Source organism: Myotis lucifugus, unplaced genomic scaffold, assembly GCF_000147115.1.
Source record: "Myotis lucifugus unplaced genomic scaffold, Myoluc2.0 scaffold_164, whole genome shotgun sequence".
Lineage (NCBI taxonomy): Eukaryota > Metazoa > Chordata > Mammalia > Chiroptera > Vespertilionidae > Myotis > Myotis lucifugus.
In genome coordinates this window covers 1,439,524-1,463,760 of record NW_005871212.1, presented here as the reverse complement: position 1 = coordinate 1,463,760, position 24,237 = coordinate 1,439,524, and the positions used below count along the sequence as shown (strand labels likewise).

At 39.2% G+C, this 24,237-nt stretch overlaps 1 protein-coding gene across 2 annotated transcripts in view; it reads left to right on the top strand.

Annotated features, from left to right (window-relative positions):
- Positions 1 to 24,237, top strand: part of UBA2 (ubiquitin like modifier activating enzyme 2) — a 51,438-nt gene that overhangs the window by 11,140 nt on the left and 16,061 nt on the right. For both annotated transcript variants that reach the window (XM_023759856.1, XM_006095968.3), the window contains 8 exons: positions 1,088 to 1,209; positions 8,321 to 8,388; positions 8,835 to 8,956; positions 12,526 to 12,625; positions 14,001 to 14,167; positions 17,231 to 17,324; positions 17,428 to 17,540; positions 21,504 to 21,659. In XM_023759856.1, coding sequence (XP_023615624.1) covers positions 1,088 to 1,209; positions 8,321 to 8,388; positions 8,835 to 8,956; positions 12,526 to 12,625; positions 14,001 to 14,167; positions 17,231 to 17,324; positions 17,428 to 17,540; positions 21,504 to 21,659 — 942 coding nt within the window. The remainder of the gene's footprint in view (positions 1 to 1,087; positions 1,210 to 8,320; positions 8,389 to 8,834; positions 8,957 to 12,525; positions 12,626 to 14,000; positions 14,168 to 17,230; positions 17,325 to 17,427; positions 17,541 to 21,503; positions 21,660 to 24,237) is intronic.

Below are 24,237 nucleotides of genomic sequence, written 5' to 3'. Positions count from 1 at the left end.
ATTCAGGGGGTTGAGGAGCTCCCCCCTGTCACTCACAGAGTAGGGCCGATAGGGGAGTTGGGGCACCGTCCCCTCACACACACAGAGCAGGGTGGATAAGGGGGTTGGGGCGCTGCACCCTGTCACACTCAGGGCAGGGCCAATGGGGAGGTTATGGCTCTACCCTGTCACACACAGAGCAAGGCCCGTGGAGGGGGGTTGGGGGCGCCACCCTCTATCACCCACAGAGCAGGGCCAATCAGGGGGATGGGGAGCTCCCTCCTATCAGGCACAGAGCAGGGCCCGTGGGGGCGTGGGTTTGGGCGCTGCCCCCTGTCATGCTGATCCCGGTGCCGGGAGCCTCGCAGCTCCACTGATCCCGGTGCTGGGAGGCATATTACCCTTTTACTCTATAGGATAGAGGCCTGGTGCATGGGTAGGGGCTGGCTGGTTTGCCCTGAAGGGTGTCCTGGATCAGGGTGGAGGTCCCCACTGGGGTGCCTGGCCAGTCTGGGTGAGGGGCTGAGGGCTGTTTTCCAGGTGGCGAGTGACTAAAGCTCCCAACCGCTCCTTGTTTTCTTTTCTTTTTTTTTTTTTTTTATTCTGGGTCAGCTTTAGCTCTGAGGCCTCGCTGCTGAAAACATGGATACAATGTTTCGGTCCGGCTGGGTTTCAGTCCGCCTGGTTTCTGGTGTTTTGTTTACCTTCTTATTTGCAACATAGTACATAGTTGCTTAGAGTTGCAGTTCAGAGGCCAGCAAGTGAGGCGGGGAACGTTGGAGTCCGCAGCAAGCAAGCCTCATGTTCGCTTCAGTGCCTGGCTCCCGGCCGCCATCTTGGCTGACAGTTAATTTGCATATACTCACTGATTAACCAATGAAAAGGGTAGCGGTTGTACGCTAATTACCATGTTTCTCTTTTATTAGTGTAGAAGATTCCTTCTCTGTAAAGTGTAAGGGTTTTGTAGTCACTGATATTTTAAAATTTCCTTGACAGTATACAATTAAGTTGAAATGGAGATGAATGAATGAAATGGTTATGATAATATTATCTTATTGAGAAACTACCCTCGTGGGGTAACTGTTTTTCTCACATTCTGACTTTGCAGGGTGTGACTGAATGTTATGAATGTCATCCGAAACCAACTCAGAGAACTTTTCCTGGCTGCACAATTCGTAACACACCTTCAGAACCTATTCATTGCATTGTTTGGGCAAAGTATTTGTTCAAGTAAGAATATATGTATATTTCTGGGTATATTTTTAGTACTGATGCTAGAAAATGGGGTCATTTTTTATTTAAAGTGTTGGAGAGATTGTATTCATGGTGAAGTTTTTTTTGCGGGGGCGTGGGGGGGGGGAGAGTTAATCCTCACCTGAGGATATTTTTCCATTGATTTTTTTTAGAGAGAGTGGAAGGGAGGAGGAGAGACACAGAGAGAGAAACAGCGATGTGAGAGAAACACATCCATTGGTTGTCTCCTGCACGTGCCCTGACCCGGGCCTGCAACTGAGGTACATGCCATTGGCCAGAATTGAACCCTTCCAACTGTGGACTTATGCTCTATTCACTGAGCAAACACAGCTAGGCCTGAATGTTATTTTAAATGTGGTGAAGGGACACTTTAATAGCTTCCTTGTGATATTCTTGGATTAAATTCAGCCAATATTTATTGCATGCCTGTTTTATGCAGTGAACTTGGTGTGATATTGGAGATAAACATGTAACTAAATAAATACAAATCTATTTATTTTGGGGATATACAAACATAAAAACCTCATTGATTAAAAAGAAATGGAAGTTAAAAATAGTTTGTAATGATAGTGAAAATACTACATCTGAAACCTGTAGGATGCTTTGAATGTGGTAGTTGAAAGAAAAGTTATAGCCTTAACTTACATGGAGAAAGGTGAACATTAATGAGGTAAGGATCCAACTTATGTTAGAATAGAACCACAGAATAAATTAGAAGGAAGGCTATAACTGAGATATGAGCAAAAAGTAGAAAATTGGCAAGTTTTATCTTAAAAAGGAGAGATAATTAAATGGGGAATGTAATCTGAGCACAGAATGGAAATGATAAGAGCAGACAATGTCAGTACATATAAAACTGTAATAATCTGGATAAATTTATTTAAAAAGAAAGCACATTACAAAACTGATTCAAAAAGTAGAAGGCCCAAATAGTCCAATGTCTTAAGATAATTTAATCATTTAAATTCTGAAAATGCACCAAATCTCTGAATTTACAGGTCTTTCTCACTAAATGTGCAAGGACTATTTCATTCTAATATTTTTTGTTGTTAATTCTCGCCCAATGAAGATATTTTTTTTATTGAATTTTTTCCTTTTTTAGAGAGAGAAGAGGGGAGGGAGGAGAGAGAGAAACATCGATGTGACAGACACATCAATCGGTTGCCTCCAACATTTGCCACAATGGGTGTATGTGTGGGGGATTGTGCGAGGATTGGACCTGCAACCCAGGCATCAAACCTAAGACCCTCCGGTATGCAGGCCTATGCTCTTAACCACTGAGCAATGCTGGCAAGGGCCATTCTAATCTTATATAAACTCTTCCAGAGAAATTTTTCATTCATATATATATATATAATTGACTTCAGAGAGGAAGGGAGAGGGAAAGAGATAGAAACGTCAATGATAAGAGAGAATCATTGATTGGCTGTCTCCTGTACACACTGGGGATCGAGCCCGCATCCTGAGCATGTGCCCTGGCTAAGAGTTGAACTGTGACCTACTGGTTCATAGGCTGATGCTCAACCACTGAGCCATGCTGGCTGGGCTAGAGATAAATTTATTTTCTTTTTAGAGAGAGAAATTTTTTTTTTTTTTTTTAGAGAATTTTTTAAAAGATTAAATACTTAGTGCAGGTTATGGAGATATTATGCTTTAGATATCAAAACTAATTAAGGCCATTATGGGATAAAAGGAAAATTACAAGACATTCTCATTCATAAATGTAGATGCAAAAATTCTATACAAAAAATTAGCATACAAATTTAGACTTGCAAGTTGCATTTATTCCAGTAATGCAAATGTGGTTTAACACTAGAAAAATCTTTGTGTCATTCACTTCATTAAAAAATTAAAGAGAAATCAACCCTGCTGGGTGGCTCAGTTTAGTTGGAGCCTCATCCCATACATCAAAAGGTGCAGGTTTGATTTCCATTTAGGGCACATATCTAGGTTGCAGGTTCGGTCCCCCATCAGGGCACATATGGGAGGCAACCAGTTGATGTTTCTCTCTCTCCCTCCCTCTCTCTCAAAAAAAAGAAAAAATCAATATAAACATATCCTCAGGTGAGGATTAAAAAAATTAAAGAGAAACGATGTAGAAAGTTATCTGATAAAATTTAGCATACGCCTTTTAATTACAAAAATTCTTAGTACAATAAAAAGAGACTTTATCAACTTAATAAAAGATATCTTCTAGAAACCTATAGCAGACACTGGTGATATTTATTTTTTGATTAAGATATAATATAAATGCACTCAGAGAAGTACACATAATGGTGAAATTTCACAAAAAATACTGTTTTGTTTATTTGGCAAACACTTCTTTTAGTAGATTTTACCTTTTAATTTTATTTATTTATTTTAATTCTCACCCAAGGATATGTTAATTGATTTTAGAGATGGAGGAATGGGGAGGGAAGGAGAGAGAAACTCGACCAGGGATGGAACCTGCAACCCAGGCATGTGCCCTGACTGGGATAATTGAATCTTAGAGCTTTCGGTTTACAGGATGACACCCTAACCAACTGAGCCACACCATCCAGGCAGTAGACTTTACTTTTTAGAATAGTTTTAGATTTACAGAAAAATTGAGAAGATTGTAGTAGAGTTCTCATACCCAATTTCCTCTACTATTAACATCTCACATTAGTATGATACATGTGTAACAATGAACCAATATGATACATTATTAACTAGAATCCATAGTTTATTTAAATTTTCTTTGTTTTTATCTAATGTCCCTTTTCTTTTTAAAAATATACTTTAGTGATTTTTTACAGAGAGGAAGGGAGAGGGATAGAGAGTTAGAAACATCGATGAGAGAGATACACATTGATCAGCTGCCTCAGTAGTTGAGCATCAACCTATGAACCAGGAGGTCTCGGAGCAAACAGCTATGGTTGATCCTCAGCCCTGCCCTAAGAGGCCCCAGGTCAGTGTCCCGTGGTAATCACTGCAAGTACCTCTGAGAGAAAGCCGCCTTTGAGTTCCGACTGATGCCAGACTGTCCAGTTTCTCCCTGGATGAGTCTGGGTCCCTAGAGACTCGCCCGGAACTGGAGTTCAGAGCAGTCAGGAGCTTGAGACTCCCTCCCGATTGAAAAAGACAACCGCGTCCTCAGTTGCCAGGCCTTTCCGCACGCGCCTCCGTACCTCTGCACTTTACTTACTCCGCACCTTCTCTGAGTCTCAGTGTGCTTTTCTCTTTCCTTCTAGTTGTACAATTTCCACTCAGCCAGCCTTCCTGTGGTTCTGGATGATGTCCGTTTTGTCTTTTAGTTGTATTTTTGAAGTGGTTGTGTGAGGCAGCAATTTCCGGTGTTTACCTATGCCGCCATCTTGGTTTCTCCGAAAATATTGAGAATAAATCTTAATGTAAGCCTTAATGTAGAAAGTTATTCACACTCTAACTTGTGGATCAGTTCATTGAAGTGTCATCTCATACATCAAAAGGTTGCTGGTTCAATTCCCGGATTGGAGTAAGAGGTGTGCAGGAAACAGTCTGTTAATGTTGTGCTCTCACATCAATGTTTCTTTCCCTCTCCCTCTCTAAAAAACAATTAAAAAAATAAATAAAAGGTGGTGGGTTCTATTGCGATCAGAGCACATAGTCAGGTTGTGAGTTGGATTCTTGGTTGGGGCACTTTTAGGAGACAACCTATCGACGTTTTTTACATTAATATTTCCTTCTTTCCTCTCTGTAAATTTTTTAAAAAAGTTAGTGGCTTTTAGAACATAAAAAACGCCAAATAAAAGGAGTCTGTTTGTAGATTGAAAATTCCAATATTGTCAGTACGTCTCCAAATTACTCTATATATTTAATATAATTCCAGTTAAAATTGTATAAGAGATTTATTGGAACTTGTTCAGCTAATTTTAAAATTTATATAGAAGAATAAGGCCTAAGAAACAAAACATTCCTGGAGAAGAATAACTTGAGATGACTTCCTCTAACAGATGTCGAGATTTAATATAAGCTAAAAATAATTTAGGGTGATGCTGGTGCAGGGGTAGAAAAAACAGGCGATTGGGACAAGGCAGAGCTCATAGCTGAGGTTACAGAAAAGGTCCTAGATGAAAGAAGAGATAAATAAAAGATAGGGCAATTCAGTATGAATGTTGGAAAATAATCTCTGCCTCAAGCAATAGAAATTAAGTACAGATTAAATATTTAGTTGTGAAAGGCAAAACTTAAAAATCTTTCTAATATAGGAGGAAATTTTATCCTCAGGATTAGGGAATGATTTCTCAAGACAAAAAATGTTAACCATAAAGGAAAATATTGATACATTCCAATTCATCAAATGTCTTATCAAAAGACATTAAATGATATACAGATGATAAGCCATTAAATGTGAGAAAATATTTGTAACATATAAGCAACTAAAAATTGATCTAGAATATATTCCTGTAATAAAAAGACAACCTAAAAACAAAAAGTAATCTACATAAAAAAACTCCAAAGAATCTACAGGCATATTATAGAAATAATTGACAGCCTGACAAAGTAATATGAACAGGCATTTTTTTCACTTGAAAGGAAACCCAAATAGGCAATAAAGAAATTGTATGTTTAACTTATGACTAACTTGCAAAATTAAGAATAAAATCACAGTAAGATATTGTTTTACACTATTAGTTTGGCAAATATTAAGTCTGGAGACGAAGTGAATCAATAAATCTTACATGCCATTGTGGGGGTGCAAATTAGTACAGTAAGGTTTGGTAAACAAATGGGTATTGTGAAGTGTATTAGGAGCTTTTAGATGATAGCTTTTTTTTTTTTTTTTTTAATTATTGATTTCAGAGAGGAAGGCAGAGGGAGAGAGAGATAGAAACAATAATGAGAGAGAAAATCTTCAATGGACTGCTTCCTGCAGGCCCTCACTGGGGATTAAGCCTGCAACCCAGGCATGTGTCCTGACCAAGAATCAAAACTGTCACCTCCTGATGGACGCTCAACCACTGGACCACCCTGGCTGGACTTTTTTTTTAACCACAAAGATTCCTTTAAGATAACTTTGCTATGTCATGTGCTTGAGGAAAACTTGGGGAACTATATATATAAGAAGCCAGTGCCAGTGACAACCAAACGACCGGTCACCATGAGGTGCATTGAGCACCTCTTGGTCCCTCCCCCCACGCTGCTCGCAGGGAGGGACTGGGGACTGGCGAGTGGGCTGAACAGCTGACCTCTTGGTCCCTGCCCCCAGGCTCTGATGGATCAGCGATGGTGAACGGGGCATCAGGGTGGGTGGCGGAAGGACCAGGCTGGCTGTCAGGCCGTTGGTATCACCAGCTCATCCCTGGCTGCTCGGGCTCAGGCCTGCGGGAAAGCAGGCACCGGGGACTTCATCTCCATGGGGACTTCATCTCCATGTGCGTGTGTGGGGCTGGCCCCTCACGCCAGGGTGGGTAGATCTCAGGCGCGCCCCACAGCTTCCGTCAGTGTCTCAAACCCCGGCGGCAGCAGTGATGGTGGTGGTGGCGCCTGCGTGAGCGGCAGCGTGTTCCATCAGCGGCTGGTCCGGCACACACGCATGGAGGTGAAGTCGCCGGCCCTGAGCAGCCGGGGATGAGCTGGGGACTGGCAAACGGGCAGAAGATGGCCCTGATCGCAGGAGGCTAGGCCCTAGGGACCCTACCCACACGATTTCGTGCGTGGGCCTCTAGTATTCCTGTAAGTGTTATAAATTAAACAGTTTTTTAAAAAATATATATTGATTTTTATTTTACAGAGAGGGAGAGGGTTAGAGAGTTAGAAACATCGATGGGAGAGAAACATCGATCAGCTGCCTCCTGCACACCTCCCACTGGGGATGTGCCCCCAACCAAGGTTTAATTTGCCCTTGACTGGAATCGAATCCGGGACCTTTCAGTCTGCAGGCTGACGCTCTATCCACTGAGCCAAACCGGTTAGGGCAAATTAAATAGTTTTTAGGATAATTAACAAAAGAGAATTGAAGCTTACTATTTATATAGTTTCTTAAGACTTTTCAGTAGTAATGATGCATAGTACCATTAAAAAAATGTTGTATTCACTGCTGCATTTCCTGCACCTAGAGCAGCACCTGGCACATAGCGGTGTGTGATGTTTGTTGAACACTAGTTGTAGATATACTTCACAAACATTATTGTGGCCAACTTGGAATGTAAAAGTTCCTCACCTGTCTCTTGATCAAAAATTTTTAATTGATTTTTTTTTAGAGAGAGATATTGATTTGTTGTTCCACTTATTTATGCATTCGTTGGTTGACTCTTGTATGTACCCTGAGATCGAACCTACAACCTCGGCATATCTGGATGACACTCTAACCAACTGAGCTGCCTGGCCAGGGCCTGATAAAAGATTTTTAACATGAATTTGCAGAGCCTAGCTGATAGGAATGAACATAGGTCTGTTAACACATTGTATGCGGGAAATGTATGTATACGTTTTACGTTGACTGGTAGTAAGTAGAGCGCAGGACACGTTAATACGTTTTTTTATAGACTAGCGGTAGAATGTGGGTAACGTATAAATACATAAACTAAAGTTATCGTAATTTTACTGAACGTTGCCATTTGCGCAAAAAATTAGCAAAAATGGCCCGCGCCACGCGCCACCTGTTAGCGTGCGATAAAAACTACCCGCATACAATGTGTTAAAATTTGGCTTTGCTTGTGTTGGAGTTGAAATTAGGATGTAAGCTGTCAATAGATTAATATTTTTACTTTACATAGTATTTATCAATTATTCTTCATCCTTACTAAAGATTTGGGTTATTCTGAATTAGCTGTTTGTGCCCTAGCTGGTTTGGTTCAGTGGATAGAGCGTCGGCCTGCAGATTGAAGGGTCCGGATTCAATTCCGGTCAAGGGCACATGCCTGGGTTGTAGGCTCGATCCCCAGTAGGGAATGTGCAGGAGGTAGCCGGTCGATGATTCTCATTACTGCTTCTATCTCTTTCTTTCCCTTCCTCTGAAAACAATAAAAATATTTTTTAGAGGAAAAAAAGTAAATTAGCTGTTTGTGAAGAAAATTGGAAAGGTAAACATTTGTTCAGACTATTTTGTTGCACATAAATATTTACTACTTTCAAATTATAGCCAGCTGTTTGGGGAAGAAGATGCTGATCAAGAAGTATCTCCTGACAGAGCTGACCCTGAAGCTTCCTGTGAGTAAACGCTTGATGATATCTTTTCTTATTAGTGAGCACCTTTATTTTGCTAATTTAATATTGATAGTTTTAGGAGGGAGAATGCAGTTATGTGCTAGATAATATATGTTTAAGATGTATTACTTCATCTTTAAAACACTGGGCAGTCTCTTTACTGGTGAGAACAGGGTGCAGAGAAATTGCACAAACCTAGTAAAAGAGCTGGGAGTTGTTACCAGATCTAATTATAGGTTATACATTGAACTGCTCTCTCTACATGTGGCCTTCAGAATCTCAGGTAAAATAAAAATACGGATGTACATGTTATTTTTCTTTCTCCTTGAACTAAAAATGTGTCATGTGCAGGTAACGGCCAAAAGTGACATCCCCCCACCCCCAAGGTAGATGAGAGCTTACTTCTATATTTATTACAGTTGAAAATAAAAGTGGTGTTTGTTTTGTAGGGGAACCAATGGAAGCTGAAGCCAGAGTCAGAGCATCAAATGAAGATGGTGACATTAAGCGTATTTCCACAAAGGAATGGGCTAAATCAACTGGATATGATCCAGTTAAACTTTTTACCAAGGTTAGGTTTACTTTATGATTATGGATTCTGTTTGTTTTAAAAATAGTATGTGACGTTGAATTAAGCTTTTTATGCCTAATACTGTCAATAAATTTATTGATATAGTCAAGAATAAGAGGTTATGAAATTTTGGCATCACTAAATTAGTGTAGTGTCTGTATAGGAGGTAAAATATAGAGGCTTATACACTCTTGGTTGTCTTCCCTTCTCTCACTTTCACTGAAAGTTTGTTTTCCTTATAATTAGTCTTTGGTTCCTGCTGTTTCTCGTCTTATACACCTTTCCTGCTTAAATTTTCTATTGGCAGTTTGACATGTTCTGAATTGTTTTTGAATCCCAAAGCCTCTTATTCTTGGCTGAATCCCTTTTCATTAGTATATATTATTTGTCTGCTGAATATTTCTAGAAGAATACTCAAGTTTGTTTTAATTGGATCTACTTAATTATAGTTTAGGCCCTCAAATCTGTGTTTTAAAGTCTTTTTATTTCTTCTACTTTGCTCCTTAGTAAGTTTATCTAACAGATACTTGGAACTTTCTCAGCTCTTCTTAAACTGCCTAATATTCTTCCTTCCCTCACTAAGCAGATGACTTTAAAGATACGTTAACAGGTTTGATGCCATTGCACATAATTTACCTGTTAAGAGAATATCCCACTTCACTGCAAACTCTTTTTTCTGTTTGAGAAAATTCTCTGAGTTAAGGCTAACTCTTCTACCTTCTGTTTTCCCTTCCCCTTGTACCTTATTTTTCAAACAGTATTTTCTCTCTGCCCTGCATCTTAAATCTCTCCTGGCTCCTGCTGTCTGGTTTCTAACATGTACAGGTCTTACTGTCCTAAAAGCAAATGGCCTACTGCTTCATCCAGCTTGCATTTCATCTCTTTGCTTACTGTCCACAGATGTCACAGGTTGACTTTCTTAAACCTATTGCATTTATTTCCTCACTATTGCCTTTTCCTTGGTGGGGGGCGGGGGGGGGGGTTTTATTTTGATTATAATTAAAATGCACTTAACTGTGATATGGATAGTGACAGTATTTTCCAAACTGGTATCTATATACCTATTTCCATTCCAATCTGAGCAACAGTTGAATGCCAGAATAATTTGACATACATTTCCATTCTTTTATTCAACAGGTAACTTTAAGCATCTGCTGTGTGTCAGACACCACTTTAAAAGTACAGGAGATTTAGTGTGGAACAAAACAGAAAATAGGGTCCCTGCTCTTTATAGGGAACTCAAAGTCTAGAGGGGAAGTCAAACATTGAACAAGTAATTTCAGTTCAATGTTAAGACATTAAGTTAATTTGCATTGGAATCCTTTAATAATTAGACTTAACCTACTTATTATTAGACATTATTATTTCCTAGTATAAGGGTTTAAAAGAAGCTTTCCAGAGGAAGTGACATTTCTTAGGGTGAACTAAGATTTTAAAGAGTAAGGGTGGAGATGAGTGCAACAAATATAAAGAAAGTCTCAGGTTACAGTACTGAAATCATTTCCACTAAAGGGGAGAGTGGAAAGAGGATTGGAAAGGTAAGCTGAGGCTGGATCAGGCAGGGCTTTCTAGGTTATATGAAGACAGTGGGAATCCATTAGAAGATAGTCTATAGTGTCACTATAAGGATATATAGGGTACGCAGTGCACCACTATAGCACCTGATGTTCCTGTTGTGAGCAATATGGGACAGTACTTCTGGAATTGTGCAGCACCAAAGTAGTCTGAAGGGCAACCTCTTCTACTCTCTATTCTTAGTGGAGAGTGGAGGAAAAATAGACCTGGAGTATTTAGGACATATGAGGTGAAGAATCAATAAGAATCAATACCTGGTTTCCTGCTGGGCAGCAGGATGAACAGAGGTACCATTCTCTGAGGTAGGTGTGGTAGAAAGCAGGTGTGTAGGGGTTGGAGCATAGAGAAGGAGATAGGAATCCTATGAAATATTGGAGAAATGATAAGAGATTTTGTAGGTGAGTAGAGAGGTTTGGACTAGACATGTATAGGGATTCATAGGTTTATAGAAAAAGAAGAGTATGAAGATACCTCTGTACAGGGACTCTCGGCATTTAATAATTGGATAAAAAAGGACATGGAGCTTGTGCTTGGGAAACAATGCTAATTTCCCATTGCCTGGAAGACTTTTCAGTCAAGTGCTGAAGGTCCTCTACATAATGTCTCCAGCCACATTTGCGACTCATACCATATCGGACTTCACATTCCTTTCCTGTGTCCCCATTTCAGATGTTACCTTCTCCTTGAATTCTTGCCTCATTTCTCAGATTGATACAACAAAATTCCTGCTAATACTCCAAGCTATTTGATTTTCACACTATATTCTAATTATATGTATATATGGCTGGTTTTCCAAAGATTAAAGATGCTTAATAAATATTGATTGAATTGAGTAGATTTGATAGAATATAGTATAGTTCTAACTTTAACTTTTTTTGTTAAGCCAAATCTAAATTCCTAGAGATAAATATAATAAATACATTCAGTAAATCAGGAATAGAAAATGCAACTAAGGATAAGATAAAATCATTTGAAATTCTACCACATAGGATAGTGTGATTTATGTGATAGTCTTTCAGTCTACATGTAGTAATGTTTATGTTTTTGAAATAGTAATTTTTGTTTGTTTATTTGGGGGGGGACACATTTCAGAGATGTTACAGATGGTTAAGAAATTTAGAATATGTATGCTTTATTGGTATGTACCCACAGATTTGGAGATACTGCTAACTGGGATCTCTAGGCTCAATAATTGTGTTCAATTCTTAGGGAGTTGGTGTATATTTATTTAATCCCTTGATTGGTATTGTGCTTTGGACGATCTTTGAAGCCTTAGGGGAGCTTTTAGGGAGGTGATTGGGAGGGCAGGGTCAGTCTTCATAACTAGGAATTCCCTTACTCTGCTTTCCTCAGAGCATCTCTGCTTCTTTAAAACATATATATATAAAAATGTATGTATGTTTTTATAGAAGAGAGAGAGAAACATTGATGAGAGAGAGTCATTGATTGGTGTCCTACTGCACACCACACTGGGGATTGAGCCTGTAACCCAGGCATGTGCCCTGACCAGGAATTAGCTGGTGACCTTTTGGTGCACGGATGACGCCCAACCAACTGAGCCACACTGGCTGGGCAGAGCACCTCTCCTTTTAATGTCTCAGATGTAGGAGCTCTGTGTCAAATTTTCTTTTACAAAAGACTTGAGCTTTTTTATAAAAATTGTTAGCCTGGGCCCTGGTCAGGTTGCTTAATTGGTTAGAGTGTCGTCCCTATATGCCACAGTGTTGTGGGTTCGATCCCGGTCAGGGCATATACAAGAATCAACCAGTGAATACATGAAGAAGTGGAACAACAACTCTATGTTTCTCTCTCTCTCTCAAGTCAATAAATAAAAATTTAAAAAACATTGCCATTTTACTGGTATACAGCATGTCTTTAAATCAGAAGATATTACAGTATAATATTGATAATAAATCACCAGTGAAGTTTTGCTGACTTTTATTAGCAAAGGGACTGTAGGGTTCATGGAGTTTGTCTGTTTGTTTATTTTAAAGCTTTTTAAAGATGATATCAGGTATCTGTTGACAATGGACAAACTATGGCGGAAAAGGAAACCTCCGGTTCCATTGGACTGGGCTGAAGTACAGAGTCAAGGTAAAGGATACATTTTAGTATTTGGAATATCTAAATTGGAAATTCCCTCAGTCTTTAGCCCTGTTGTTTCTTGAAAATGGTTCATGGTAAGAAGTTCAAACAATTCAGAAAAGTATGAAAAAGGGAAAATCACTGGAAATCTTATCACCTAGAGAAATAGTCGCTATGTTTTAGGGAATGTCTGGGAATCAGATCTAAGCATTTAGGCACAAGCAGTTATGTGTGCACTTTACATAATAGAGGCATATAAATTCATATGTTTTGACTTACTCTTTTTTAAAAAATATATATTTTATTGATTTTTTACAGAGACAAAGGGAGAGGGAAAGAGTTAGAAACATTGATCAGCTGCCTCCTGCACACCTCCCGCTGGGGATGTGCCCACAACTAAGGTACATGCCTTTGACTGGAATCGAACCTGGGACCCTTCAGTCCACAGGCTGACGCTCTATCCCAGGGGTCCTCAAACTACGGCCCGCGGGCCACATGCAAATACAAATATTGTATTTGTTCCCATTTTGTTTTTTTACTTCAAAATAAGATATGTGCAGTGTGCATAGGAATTTGTTCATAGTTTTTTTTTTAAACTATAGTCCAGCCCTCCAATGGTCTGAGGGACAGTGAACTGGCCCCCTGTTTAAAAAGTTTGAGGACCCCTGCTCTATTCACTGAGCCAAACCAGTTAGGGCATGACTTACTCTTATTAGTAAACAATATTTAACTAGTCCTTTATCAGTTAACATTTAATTGCTTCATTTTCCCTGAAACACAATGTTGTGATGAGTATATATGTACATACATCTTTGTACCTTTGTGTGATTATTTCTTTAAGATTTTAAGTTAGAAACATTTATAATTCTAAATGTGAGTAAAGCTATTCCAGTAGTGACAACTTCCTTATCCCACTCCCCTTCAACACACAGTCTCTCTGCTTTATCTGAATTGTATTGCAATTGATGTATGCACAGCAATGGTCAGCACATTGGATCTTAAACGGTCCCAGGAGATTAGGGATGTCAGTTTGGAGCAGTTTTCTATAGTAATGGATACTTGAATTTACAGGCCAATTTAAGTATGGCTCTAAGAGTTTGCATTTATTGAGTGCTTACTATGTGCTGGGCATAATGCTCATCACCTTTATCTATATTATATCCTTAAATCCCCCAGTAACCCTTTGAGGTTCTGAAACAGTCTTGCACCTTTCCCATCTCAATATTAGCAATTTTCTTGTATACATATTTGTATCATAGTGATAATTACTTCAGTAGGATTTGTTTCATATTACTTATTTTCTTATTGGTCAGGCATTGAATTGTTAAACAGTAGAGGAATGATGTTTAATAGTGAAATTTCTAATATTTTTTTTTCCCCTTAGGAGAGGAAATCAATGCAGCAGATCAACAAAATGAACCCCAGTTAGGTCTGAAAGACCAGCAAGTTCTAGATGTAAAGAGCTATGCACGTCTTTTTTCAAAGAGCATTGAGACTTTGAGAGTTCATTTAGCAGAAAAGGGGGATGGAGCTGAGCTCATTTGGGACAAGGTTCGTTTTGAAATATCAGGTGTATATTTTAGTTCTTGAACTATAGTCAGAAGCTGTCATTTTTGAATATCGTTTATTCTGCCACATAGGGCATAGTGTTGATTTTTTTGCATGTTTTTATCTTTAATTTTTACATTAAACTATGAATTTTCTATACATGAATTCAGGCAATATCATAAAACCTCATTTAGATTCTAATGTGTTCATGTTTTATATTATGTTGATAAGAGAAATATTGTGAATGTATTGGAGTAAAATGTCTTACAGACTTAAGAAAGCTTCCTGTGTGGTATAGATTTAATAGAAGTCAAAATCCTTTTGGAGACAACAGATTTGGGCCAGTTTGACTGTGAAAGAAAATAAAATTGCCTTTCTGTTGCAATAGTAATAACTGTTTTAGAAGTCTAAGACCCCTCAATACAAAAATGACATGTAATTATCCTTACAAATTAATATATAATAGTATTTTGCAATTAGATGTCATATTTCTTTTACATATAGAAGTATGTTTTTAAAAGATTTTTATTTTTTTTATTTTTTAATATATTTTTTTGATTTTTTACAGAGAGGAAGGGAGAGGGATAGAGAGCTAGAAACATCCATCAGCTGCCTCCTGCACACCCCCTCCTGGGGATGTGCCCGCAACCAAGGTACATGCCCCCGACCAGAATCGAACCTGGGACCCCTCAGTCCGCAGGCCAACACTCTATCCACTGAGCCTAACTGGTCAGGGCTTTATTGATTTTTAGAGAGGAAGGAAGAGAGAGGGGAAATGTGAGAGCGTAATATTGATTGGCTGCCTCCTGCATACCCCCTACTGGGGATCAAGCCCCCCAACCCAGGCATGTGCCTTGACCAGAATTGAACCAGCAACTTTTCAGTGTGCTGGACGATGCCCAACCAACTGAGCCACACCAGCCAGAGCTAGATGTCGTATTTTGAGGTTTAATGAGTTTTACTTATTTCTAATTGCAGTCAATATTTTCCAAGGCTATAAGTGATATATCTGATACAAAGTTTATATGTTCCTGTGATGGCAAACAATATGATAACTCTGCAAATTCTGGAATTGTGGTTGAATCAGGCATCTAAAGTGAAGATGGTGAATTTAGATTTTTTGGGATTCAGTCTTTTAGGTACATGTGATGTTAGGAGTAACTATGTTTTAAAAATATTTTCATTGTTATTGTTACAACAGGGATTTGGGAGGTTTTCATCTGTACACGGGCTGGTTAACGAAACCTTGGAAGTGGGAATTGTTACCCTCTGAGTAAAATCAATACCTAAGGGGTGTAATAAGCTAATTGCCTAGGGAAGTAATTGATAGACACTGTGTTGGATACTGTTGAATATTTCAATGTAATTCTCAGGATTAGGAACAACCTAATTTCAACTACAACGTTCCGAAGTATTTAATTTTTTTATTTAACAGATTAAGGAATTTTGATTCAGGGAAGTTTATTTGCCTTGAAGTTATACAGCCAGCCAATCCTATATAATAAAAGCCTAGGTGGCATCATGTGCGATGTCATCACAAGATGGCTGGCAGGGGAGGGTAGTTAGGGGTGACCAGGCTGGTGGGGGAGGGCAGTTGGGGGCAACCAGGCCAGCAGGGAGCAGTTAGGCATCAATCAGGCTGGCAGGCAGAAGTGGTTAGGGGCAATCAGGCCGGCAAGTGGTTAGGAGCCAGCAGTCCCGGATTGTGAGAGGGATGTCCCAGATTGGAGAGGGTGCAGGCTGGGCTGAGGGACACTCCTCCCCACCCCCACATGAATTTTGTGCACCGGGCCTCTAGTAAATATATAAAGGACTGACATCCTGTCAATACTTTTCCTTTCTTTGGTGCTTCTGAATTATAGGGTAGAATAGAATCTTCTCAGGAATGCAGGAAACCTTACTAAAATCTAATTCTAGAGACTAGGATATAGTTTCAGGAAGAATATAAATTGTCAGGGAAAAAGTTTTATTGTTTTGCCATTTCTGAAAAGAAATAGCAAATGTAGGAGAGTGGTGTATACATGAAGGAGAAGGAAAGCCAAAAGGAGTTGTCCAGGTGTTTCTGAGACTTTATCTGAACAGGTTTTTGTTTTGTTTTGTTTTTTAAAGCCTCCATTTCTTTGCCTGAAATCTTTTTTTTTTTTTTAATATATTTTATTGATTTTTTACAGAGAGGAAGGGAGAGAGATAGAGAGTTAGAAACATCGATGAGAGAGAAACATCGATCAGCCGCCTCCTGCACATCTCCTACTAGGGATGTGCCCACAACCCAGGTACCTGCCCTTGACCGGAATCGAACCCGGGACCCTTCAGTCCGCAGGCCGACGCTCTATCCACTGAGCCAAACCGGTTTCGGCTGCCTGAAATCTTTTGTCAAACAACCTTCTTATTACAGGCATACCTCATGTTATTGTACTTTGCTTTGTTGCGTTTCACGGATGCTGTGTTCTCTTTTTTTTTTTAAGTTGAATTTGGAGAGGGAAGAAAGGAGAGAGGAACATTGATTTTAGAGATATGCATCAATAGGTTGCCTCCCGTATGTGCCCTGACTGGGAATCGAACCAATGACCTTCTGGGGCACAGAATGACACTCCATCAACTGAGCCACACCAGCCAGGGCGGATGTTGTGTTTTTAACAAATGGAAGGCAAGAACCTACCTCCACCAGCAAAAAGTTTATGACTCGCTTTATTAGGATACTCACTTTATTGCTGTGGTCTGGAATGGAACCTGTAATATCCGAGGTATGCCTGTACTGACTGATGGACCCAGGAAAAGATTGCCATTGTCATTAATGGAATTGGTTTCCAAGTTCCTAGGAGCCTGGTGGCTCATGACATTCTTGTCAGATTACATTCCTGGGTCAGAAGAGCTGATGATGAGACCCTGCCCCCTACTCATCTAATGTCCACGCTACCGTAAGGCTTTATTTCCCGCAAGGCCATCTCATGTTCTAGTTGACTGACTGCAATGTTATAAACATGTGAAAGTACTGTTCTGAAAGTAATACTAATCAAATTAGTAAAATTGTGGGGAGACTTGTTAAATTATTTAAATTATTGGCAGGATGATCCATCTGCAATGGATTTTGTCACCTCTGCTGCAAATCTCAGGATGCATATTTTCAGTATGAATATGAAGAGCAGATTTGATATAAAATGTAAGTTGTACTTCAGTTGTAACATCTAAAATACTAAGTTATTCTTTTCTTTTTTAATAGTTAAGCATATTCATCTTTCTTTTTAATTTTTAATGTCTTTTAGCAATGGCAGGGAACATTATTCCTGCTATCGCGACTACTAATGCGGTGATTGCTGGGTTAATAGTATTGGAAGGATTGAAGATTTTATCAGGAAAAATAGACCAGTGTAGAACAGTGAGTATTTCTATTTGTTTTTTATTCACTCTCTTTGTAAAGTAATATATATTTGCAGGGAAAAAACAATTTATAAAAAAACACATTAAACTGACATTTTTAAAAAAAATCAATAAAACTGGTTTAAAGCAGTGGAAAAATAATTGTTCCAGATACCTTGTGAGTGCTGAGTCCTTTATGGGTTTTTAATTTTGTTTGGTTGTTATATAGTCCCGTTTTGTTTTTTTTCAAATTACGGTTTACATTTTATATTATATTGGTTTCATGTGTTCAGCGTAGTGGTTCCAGCCGTGGGCAAACTACGGCCCACAGGCCGGATCCGGCCCGTTTGAAATGAATAAAACTAAAAAAAAAAAAAAGACCGTACCCTTTTATGTAATGATGTTTACTTTGAATTTATATTAGTTCACACAAACACTCCATCCATGCTTTTGTTCCGGCCCTCCGGTCCAGTTTAAGAACCCATTGTGGCCCTCGAGTCAAAAAGTTTGCCCACCCCTGGTTAGACAATCATAGTGTTTTTACATAGTGTTCCGTCTGCCAGATATCTCTTATAGTACAGGAATATTGTTTGGTGTATAATTTGTTTTTTTAACTGACTTAGTATTTGTTAAAACTCTCTTTGATAATTCTTTAAGGACCCCTTAAAGATACATTTCTTCAGAGGATTTGTGTTTACTTATTTCTGGGTGCCTAGGGTCTGACCAATCCAGGGCCATTTTAAAACTTTTTAGTTTTTCAATTCACATACATATTCAGACAGCAAATCTGCATGAGCCCTATATTATTGTAATTTTATAAAGGAAGTTTCCTCCCTCTTTGACACACCAAGATCAAAATAATTTTTCTTGTAATTTTTGTGGGGAAGCTATCCTTCTCTTCTTTACTCTTCTCCCCTTGCATGTCCTTCTTTTATGTGTCTTCTTAGCTGTATCTCAAGAGTAAGACACTTGGATATCCCCTGTGGATTCTTGTTTTCATTCTGTATTGAGTTTGTGTGTCTGAGGTGCTTTGATTTCCTACCAGCTGGGCAATTAAAAATCTCCTTAAACATATTGTGGCTAATATTTCTTGCAATGTAGTTTCTCCTTTTATAGAAGGGTCAATTTACTTTTAGGAATTTCTATTTAAAAAAACAAACCCTAGTCTGTGATGGTATTTCAGTGCCATTAGCCCTGGTTTGTTGTTGTAAAAATATCCTCACCTGAGCATATTTTTTCCATTGCTTTTCAGAGAGAGTAGAAGGTGGCGGCCGGTTGGGAGTAGGAGAGTGGAGAGAAACATCCACTGGTTACCTCCTGCTTGAGTCCTAAGGAGCTCAAACCCGTGAGCTTCCGTGTTTGGGCCGATGTTCTAACCACTGAGACATGCCAGGCAGAGCTTTAGTGCCATTATTGATGTAGTATTTAAATATCTTATTGTTTTCATGAAATTTCAGGGTGAAGGAATGTAGAACAAGCATGTCAAACTCAAAGGCTACGGGCCAAATAAACAAGGTTTAAGTTTATGTGGGCCGAAAAAAAAAAACAAAAGCTTCAATTTTAATAGAAATGTAGGTTTATTTCAATGGAGACATGCTGAATACGAAGGGCTGACATAAATGAGTAATCGTTAAAAATAATAGGACATTTTAATAAAAGTTAATATTTTTTCTTGAACATTAGCTTACCAGACACTGAATAACTACACAAATTAATAAGCGTTACACAAATCTATTTTTCTTGTTCTCCAAAAGCGAAATATTTCCTGTTGTGCAAGCCAAACAAGTACGTCCAAGACTAATGATGTGGTAATTGGCTGCTAAAATATTCACTGCTACTATTAGTGGAGAGAAAAGGTGCATCTGCGTGTAAGGGAAATGAATGCAACACGATTATAGTAATCAGTCATTAGCGAACATTGTAGTTTGTTATTAATAATTATGTATAACAGGATATTGTAAAAATTAAGTCATGAAATTTTTATTAAAACGTTTCTTACATATTGTTATATTGGCTGGGCCACAAAAATACTCATTATGGGCCGCATGCGGCCCATGGGCTGTGAGTTTGACATGCTTGATGTAGAATCATGTTGCCAGTGTGCCATCTTTTATTAAAATTTTTTAGCTTAGGGGGATAAGAACACATATGTAATAACTTAATACCGAAAATAAAAAGACAAGGAAAAAAATAAAAATAATTTTTTAAGCTAACTTATTTTTAATTTCTAAGAACTTCATTTTTTTAGTTCTACCTTTTTATAGAAGCCTTAATTTATCCTGTGGCTATAGTATCCCTTCGAGCTCACAAACATTGCTAATTGTTGAATTTATTAAAATATCTACTGTTCCTGTAACATCCTTATTGGTTCTTTGCTGTCTCAGCTCTATTCTCTCTTGAGCTAATGATACTTATTTCTGAGTTTTATTTGTCCATAATGAATTTCAGGATGGGTTAGTAGTGTTAGTCTGGGTATTAGTAGTATTAGTGCTTACTTTCATTACTGTCAGTTTGCTAAGGCACAGTTACCATTCCAGTGAAGCTCAAGATCAAACAAATCTGTTCCCCCCTTTCTACCCTGCTCCCAGACCCACTAGTACAATGACTAGTACCAGTAATACTGTTACTATGGGAGGTTGTTTCCTACCACTTACTGCCTCTTGAGGAATTTACTGTGGGAATCTATGGGGTTTTTCCCTTTAGAATGAATTAATCTTAGCAAATACCACAGAACCTAGTAATCACAAGATGATAAATTGTATATGAGATTTCATTGTTGTCCTAACATTTCTTTGTATTGAATCTGGCTAGTGTTCTCCAAGCTTCGTAGTAGTATGAGGTTAGGGCTTTTTAATTAATTTTCTAATATGTCTTTATTGATTTTTAGAGAGTGAAGAAGGAGGGATAGAGAGATAAAAAGTGATGAGTGAGAAACACCAATCACCTGCCTCCTGCATGCCCCATACTGGGGATCGAACCCACAATGTGGGCATGTGCCCTGATAGGGAATACAACATGTAAACTCTCGGTTCATGGGTTAACATTCAACCACCGAGCCACACTGGCCAGGCGCCTTTTTAAATTTCAGTGTAGTTTTTTTTTTAATTTGCCTTGGTTCTTACTGTTTTTTTGTTTGGATAATAGAGAAATGGTAACTAGGTGCTTATAGTGCCAGAAATACATTATTTTTTCTCTTAATTATTTAAGTGTTAATATTATAGTCATAGAAAATTTGAAAAGGAAGCTAAGCACATTGGTTCCATACATCTGTCAAAGCATTCTCATTAGCTGAGAAGTTGGCTTAAAATTGATAAGAATAACTACTAGCAAGGCACCCAAAAACTGATTTAATGAAACCAGAAATGAATATGACTCAGCCCTTAGTCTTGCTAAATTAATTTGCAGCATAGTCTACAGTCTTTTTTTTTTTTAATATATTTTATTTATTTTTTACAGAGAGTAAGGGAGAGGGATAGAGAGTTAGAAACATCGATGAGAGAGAAACATCGATCAGCTGCCTCCTGCACACCCCCTACTGGGGATATGCCCGCAACCAAGGTACATGCCCTTGACTGGAATCGAACCTGAGACCCTTAAGTCTGCAGGCTGACGCTCTATCCACTGAGCCAAACCAGTTAGGTCTACAGTCTTAAATATAAGTAAATTTCTTTTCAGTAAGCTAAGCCTTTTACATGGTAGCTAATTTTTTTCCAATTTATTTTATTTCTTCTATCACTATTTATTCCCTCTATGCTCTCTTCCACCTCCACCTATACTTCTCCCTACATGGTAGCTAATTTGAAAAGAAGTTTGGGAAATCAGGCTCTTAAGGTCATGCTTTTCCTTATCCTTTTTGCCATCCAGAAGGGAATATTTGTCATTGTTAAGTGACATAAATAAAAGACAGTAAGCTTCATATGTATGGTGTATAAAACTGTGGCTTGAATTTCTGATTTATGCTTGTGTTTTTTCTCCTCCAAAGATCTTTTTGAATAAACAACCAAACCCAAGGAAGAAGCTCCTTGTGCCTTGTGCACTGGATCCTCCCAACCCTAATTGTTACGTATGTGCCAGCAAGCCAGAGGTGACTGTGCGCCTGAATGTCCATAAAGTGACCGTTCTCACATTACAAGATAAGGTAAGTGCAGAAGCTAATTCTCTTTCACAACTTTGTTCCTTTTCCTAAAAAATAAAACAAAACAAAAAACTTCGCAAATTTCCTTTTGCAAACTAAAAGCCTCATAATTACTCTGGAAGACTCTGGCTACTGAAGTGTGTTGCTCTGATATCCTTGATCACTTTACCATTTGGGATCCTGCTGGCTTTTTCTCTGTTGTTCCAGAATACGTGCCTCACATCCCAGAAAGGAATTAACTGCATTTGACTACAAAATGCACCGTGGGTATTGCAGAGGTGGTGCTTTATCTTGGCAAACTTGAGACGCTTTGCTCGCTATTTCCCAGATAGTGTATGGCAGACAGGAAGTATCCTAAAAGAGTCTGGTGATATTGTGTTGTAGAGATGCAGCATTTGCAGCATTTATTTTATTTATTCATGGAGTGTGTGTGTGTGTGTGTGTGTGTGTGTTTATTCATTTTAATCCTCACCTGAGGGTATATTTTTCATAAATGTTAGAGGAAGGGGGAGGGAGAGAAAGAAATAGAAACATCGATGGGTTGCTTCCCAAACACACCCTGACTGGTCATTGAACCTAACCTAGATATCTGCCCTTACTGGGAATCAAACCTACCACCTTTCGATGAATGAGTAGAAATGGGGTTTAAAATGTGGTTTGGTTCTATTGCCTGGATTTTAGGTTCCTCCTAAACTGGCTAATTTAGTTTTTATTGTTTTTGTTTATAATTCTTTATTATTGAAAGTATTACATATGTCCCCCTTTCCCCCCCATTGGCCCCCTTCAGCCTGCCCCTGCTACCCCCGCCCCAGGCCTGCACCACCCCATTGTCTGTGTCCATGGGTTATGCATATATGCATACAAGATCTTTGGTTGATTACCTCCTACCCCCCCACCCTCCCCTGCCTTCCATGTCTCGATCTACTCAGTTCATCAATTCATTTTGTTAACTAGAGGCCCGGTGCATGAAAATCGTGCATGGGAGGGGAGTCCCTCAGCCTAGCCCAGGGGTCCTAAAACTACAAATACAAATATTTTATTTGTTCCCGTTTTGTTTTTTTACTTCAAAATAAGATAAGTGCAGTGTGCATAGGAATTTGTTCATAGTTTTTTTTTAAACTATAGTCCGGCCCTCCAACGGTCTGAGGGACAGTGAACTGGCCCCCTGTTTAAAAAGTTTGAGGACCCCTGGCCTAGCCTATACATTCTCCAAACTGGGACCCCTCAGGGGGACATCCCTCTCAAATCTGGGACTGCTGACTCCTAACCACTTGCCTGCCTGCCAGCCTGATTGCCCCCTAATCGCTCCCCTGCTGGCCCAATCACCCCAACTGCCCTCTCCTGCTTGCCATCTTGTGTGACATGGGGGCATCGCACGAGGGGCACTTAGGCTTTTATTAGTATAGATTAGATTCCACATATGAGTGAGATCATGTGATACTCTGACTCATTTCACTTAGCATGGTACCCTCCAGGTCCCTCCATGCTCTCTCAAAAGGGTAAGAGATTCTTTTTTTACTGCTGCATAGTATTCCATAGTATAAATGTGCTACAGCTTTTATTTTTTATTTTTATTGATTTCAGAGAGGAAGGGAAAGGAAGAGAGAGACATCAATGATGAGAGAATCATTGATTGGCTGCCTCCCGCACACCCCCTACTGGGGACCAAGCCCGCAACCCGGGCATGTGCCCTTGACCAGAATCAAACCCGGGACCCTTCAGTCCGCGTGCCGATGCTCCATCTTTTTAATCCACTCATCTACTGATGGGCACTTGGGTTGTTTCCAGATCTTAGCTATTGTAAATTATGCTGCTATGAACATGTGTGTGCATACATTCCTTCTTTCTTTAAAAAATTTTTAAAATATTTTTATTCAGAAAGGAAGGCGGGGGAGAGAAACATCAATGATGAGAGAGAATCATTGATCAGCTGCCTCCTGCATGCCCCCTACTAGGGATCGAGCCCACAACCCTGACAACCCTGGCATGTGCCCTTGACCAGAATCGAACCTGGGACCCCTCAGTTCGAAGGCCAATGCTCTATCTACTGAGCCAAACCAGCCTGGGCCATACATTCTTTCTGATTGGTGTTTCAGGTTTCTTAGGATATAGTCCTAGAAGTAGGATCACTGGGTCAAAAGGCAGTTCCATATTTCATTTTTTGAGGAAACTCCCTACTGTTTTCCTCCATATTTAATTTTTTGAGGAAATTCCATACTGTTTTTCATAATGGCTGCACTAGTCTGCATTCCCACCAGCAGGGTACTCCACATCCTTGCCAGCACTTGTCATTTATTGATTTGTTGATGATAGCCATTCTGACAGATGTGAGATGATACCTCATTGGGGTTTTTGTTTGTTTGTTTGTTTGTTTGTTTGTTTTTAGAAACATCTGTCATCTGCCTCCTGCACACCCCCTACTGGGGATGTGCCCGCAACCAAGGTACATGCCCTTGACCGGAATCGAACCTGGGACTCTTCAGTCCACAGGCCGACGCTCTAGCCACTGAGCCAAACTGGTCAGGGCAGATACCTCATTGTTTTAATTTGCATTTCTCTGATCAGTGACATTGAGCATTTT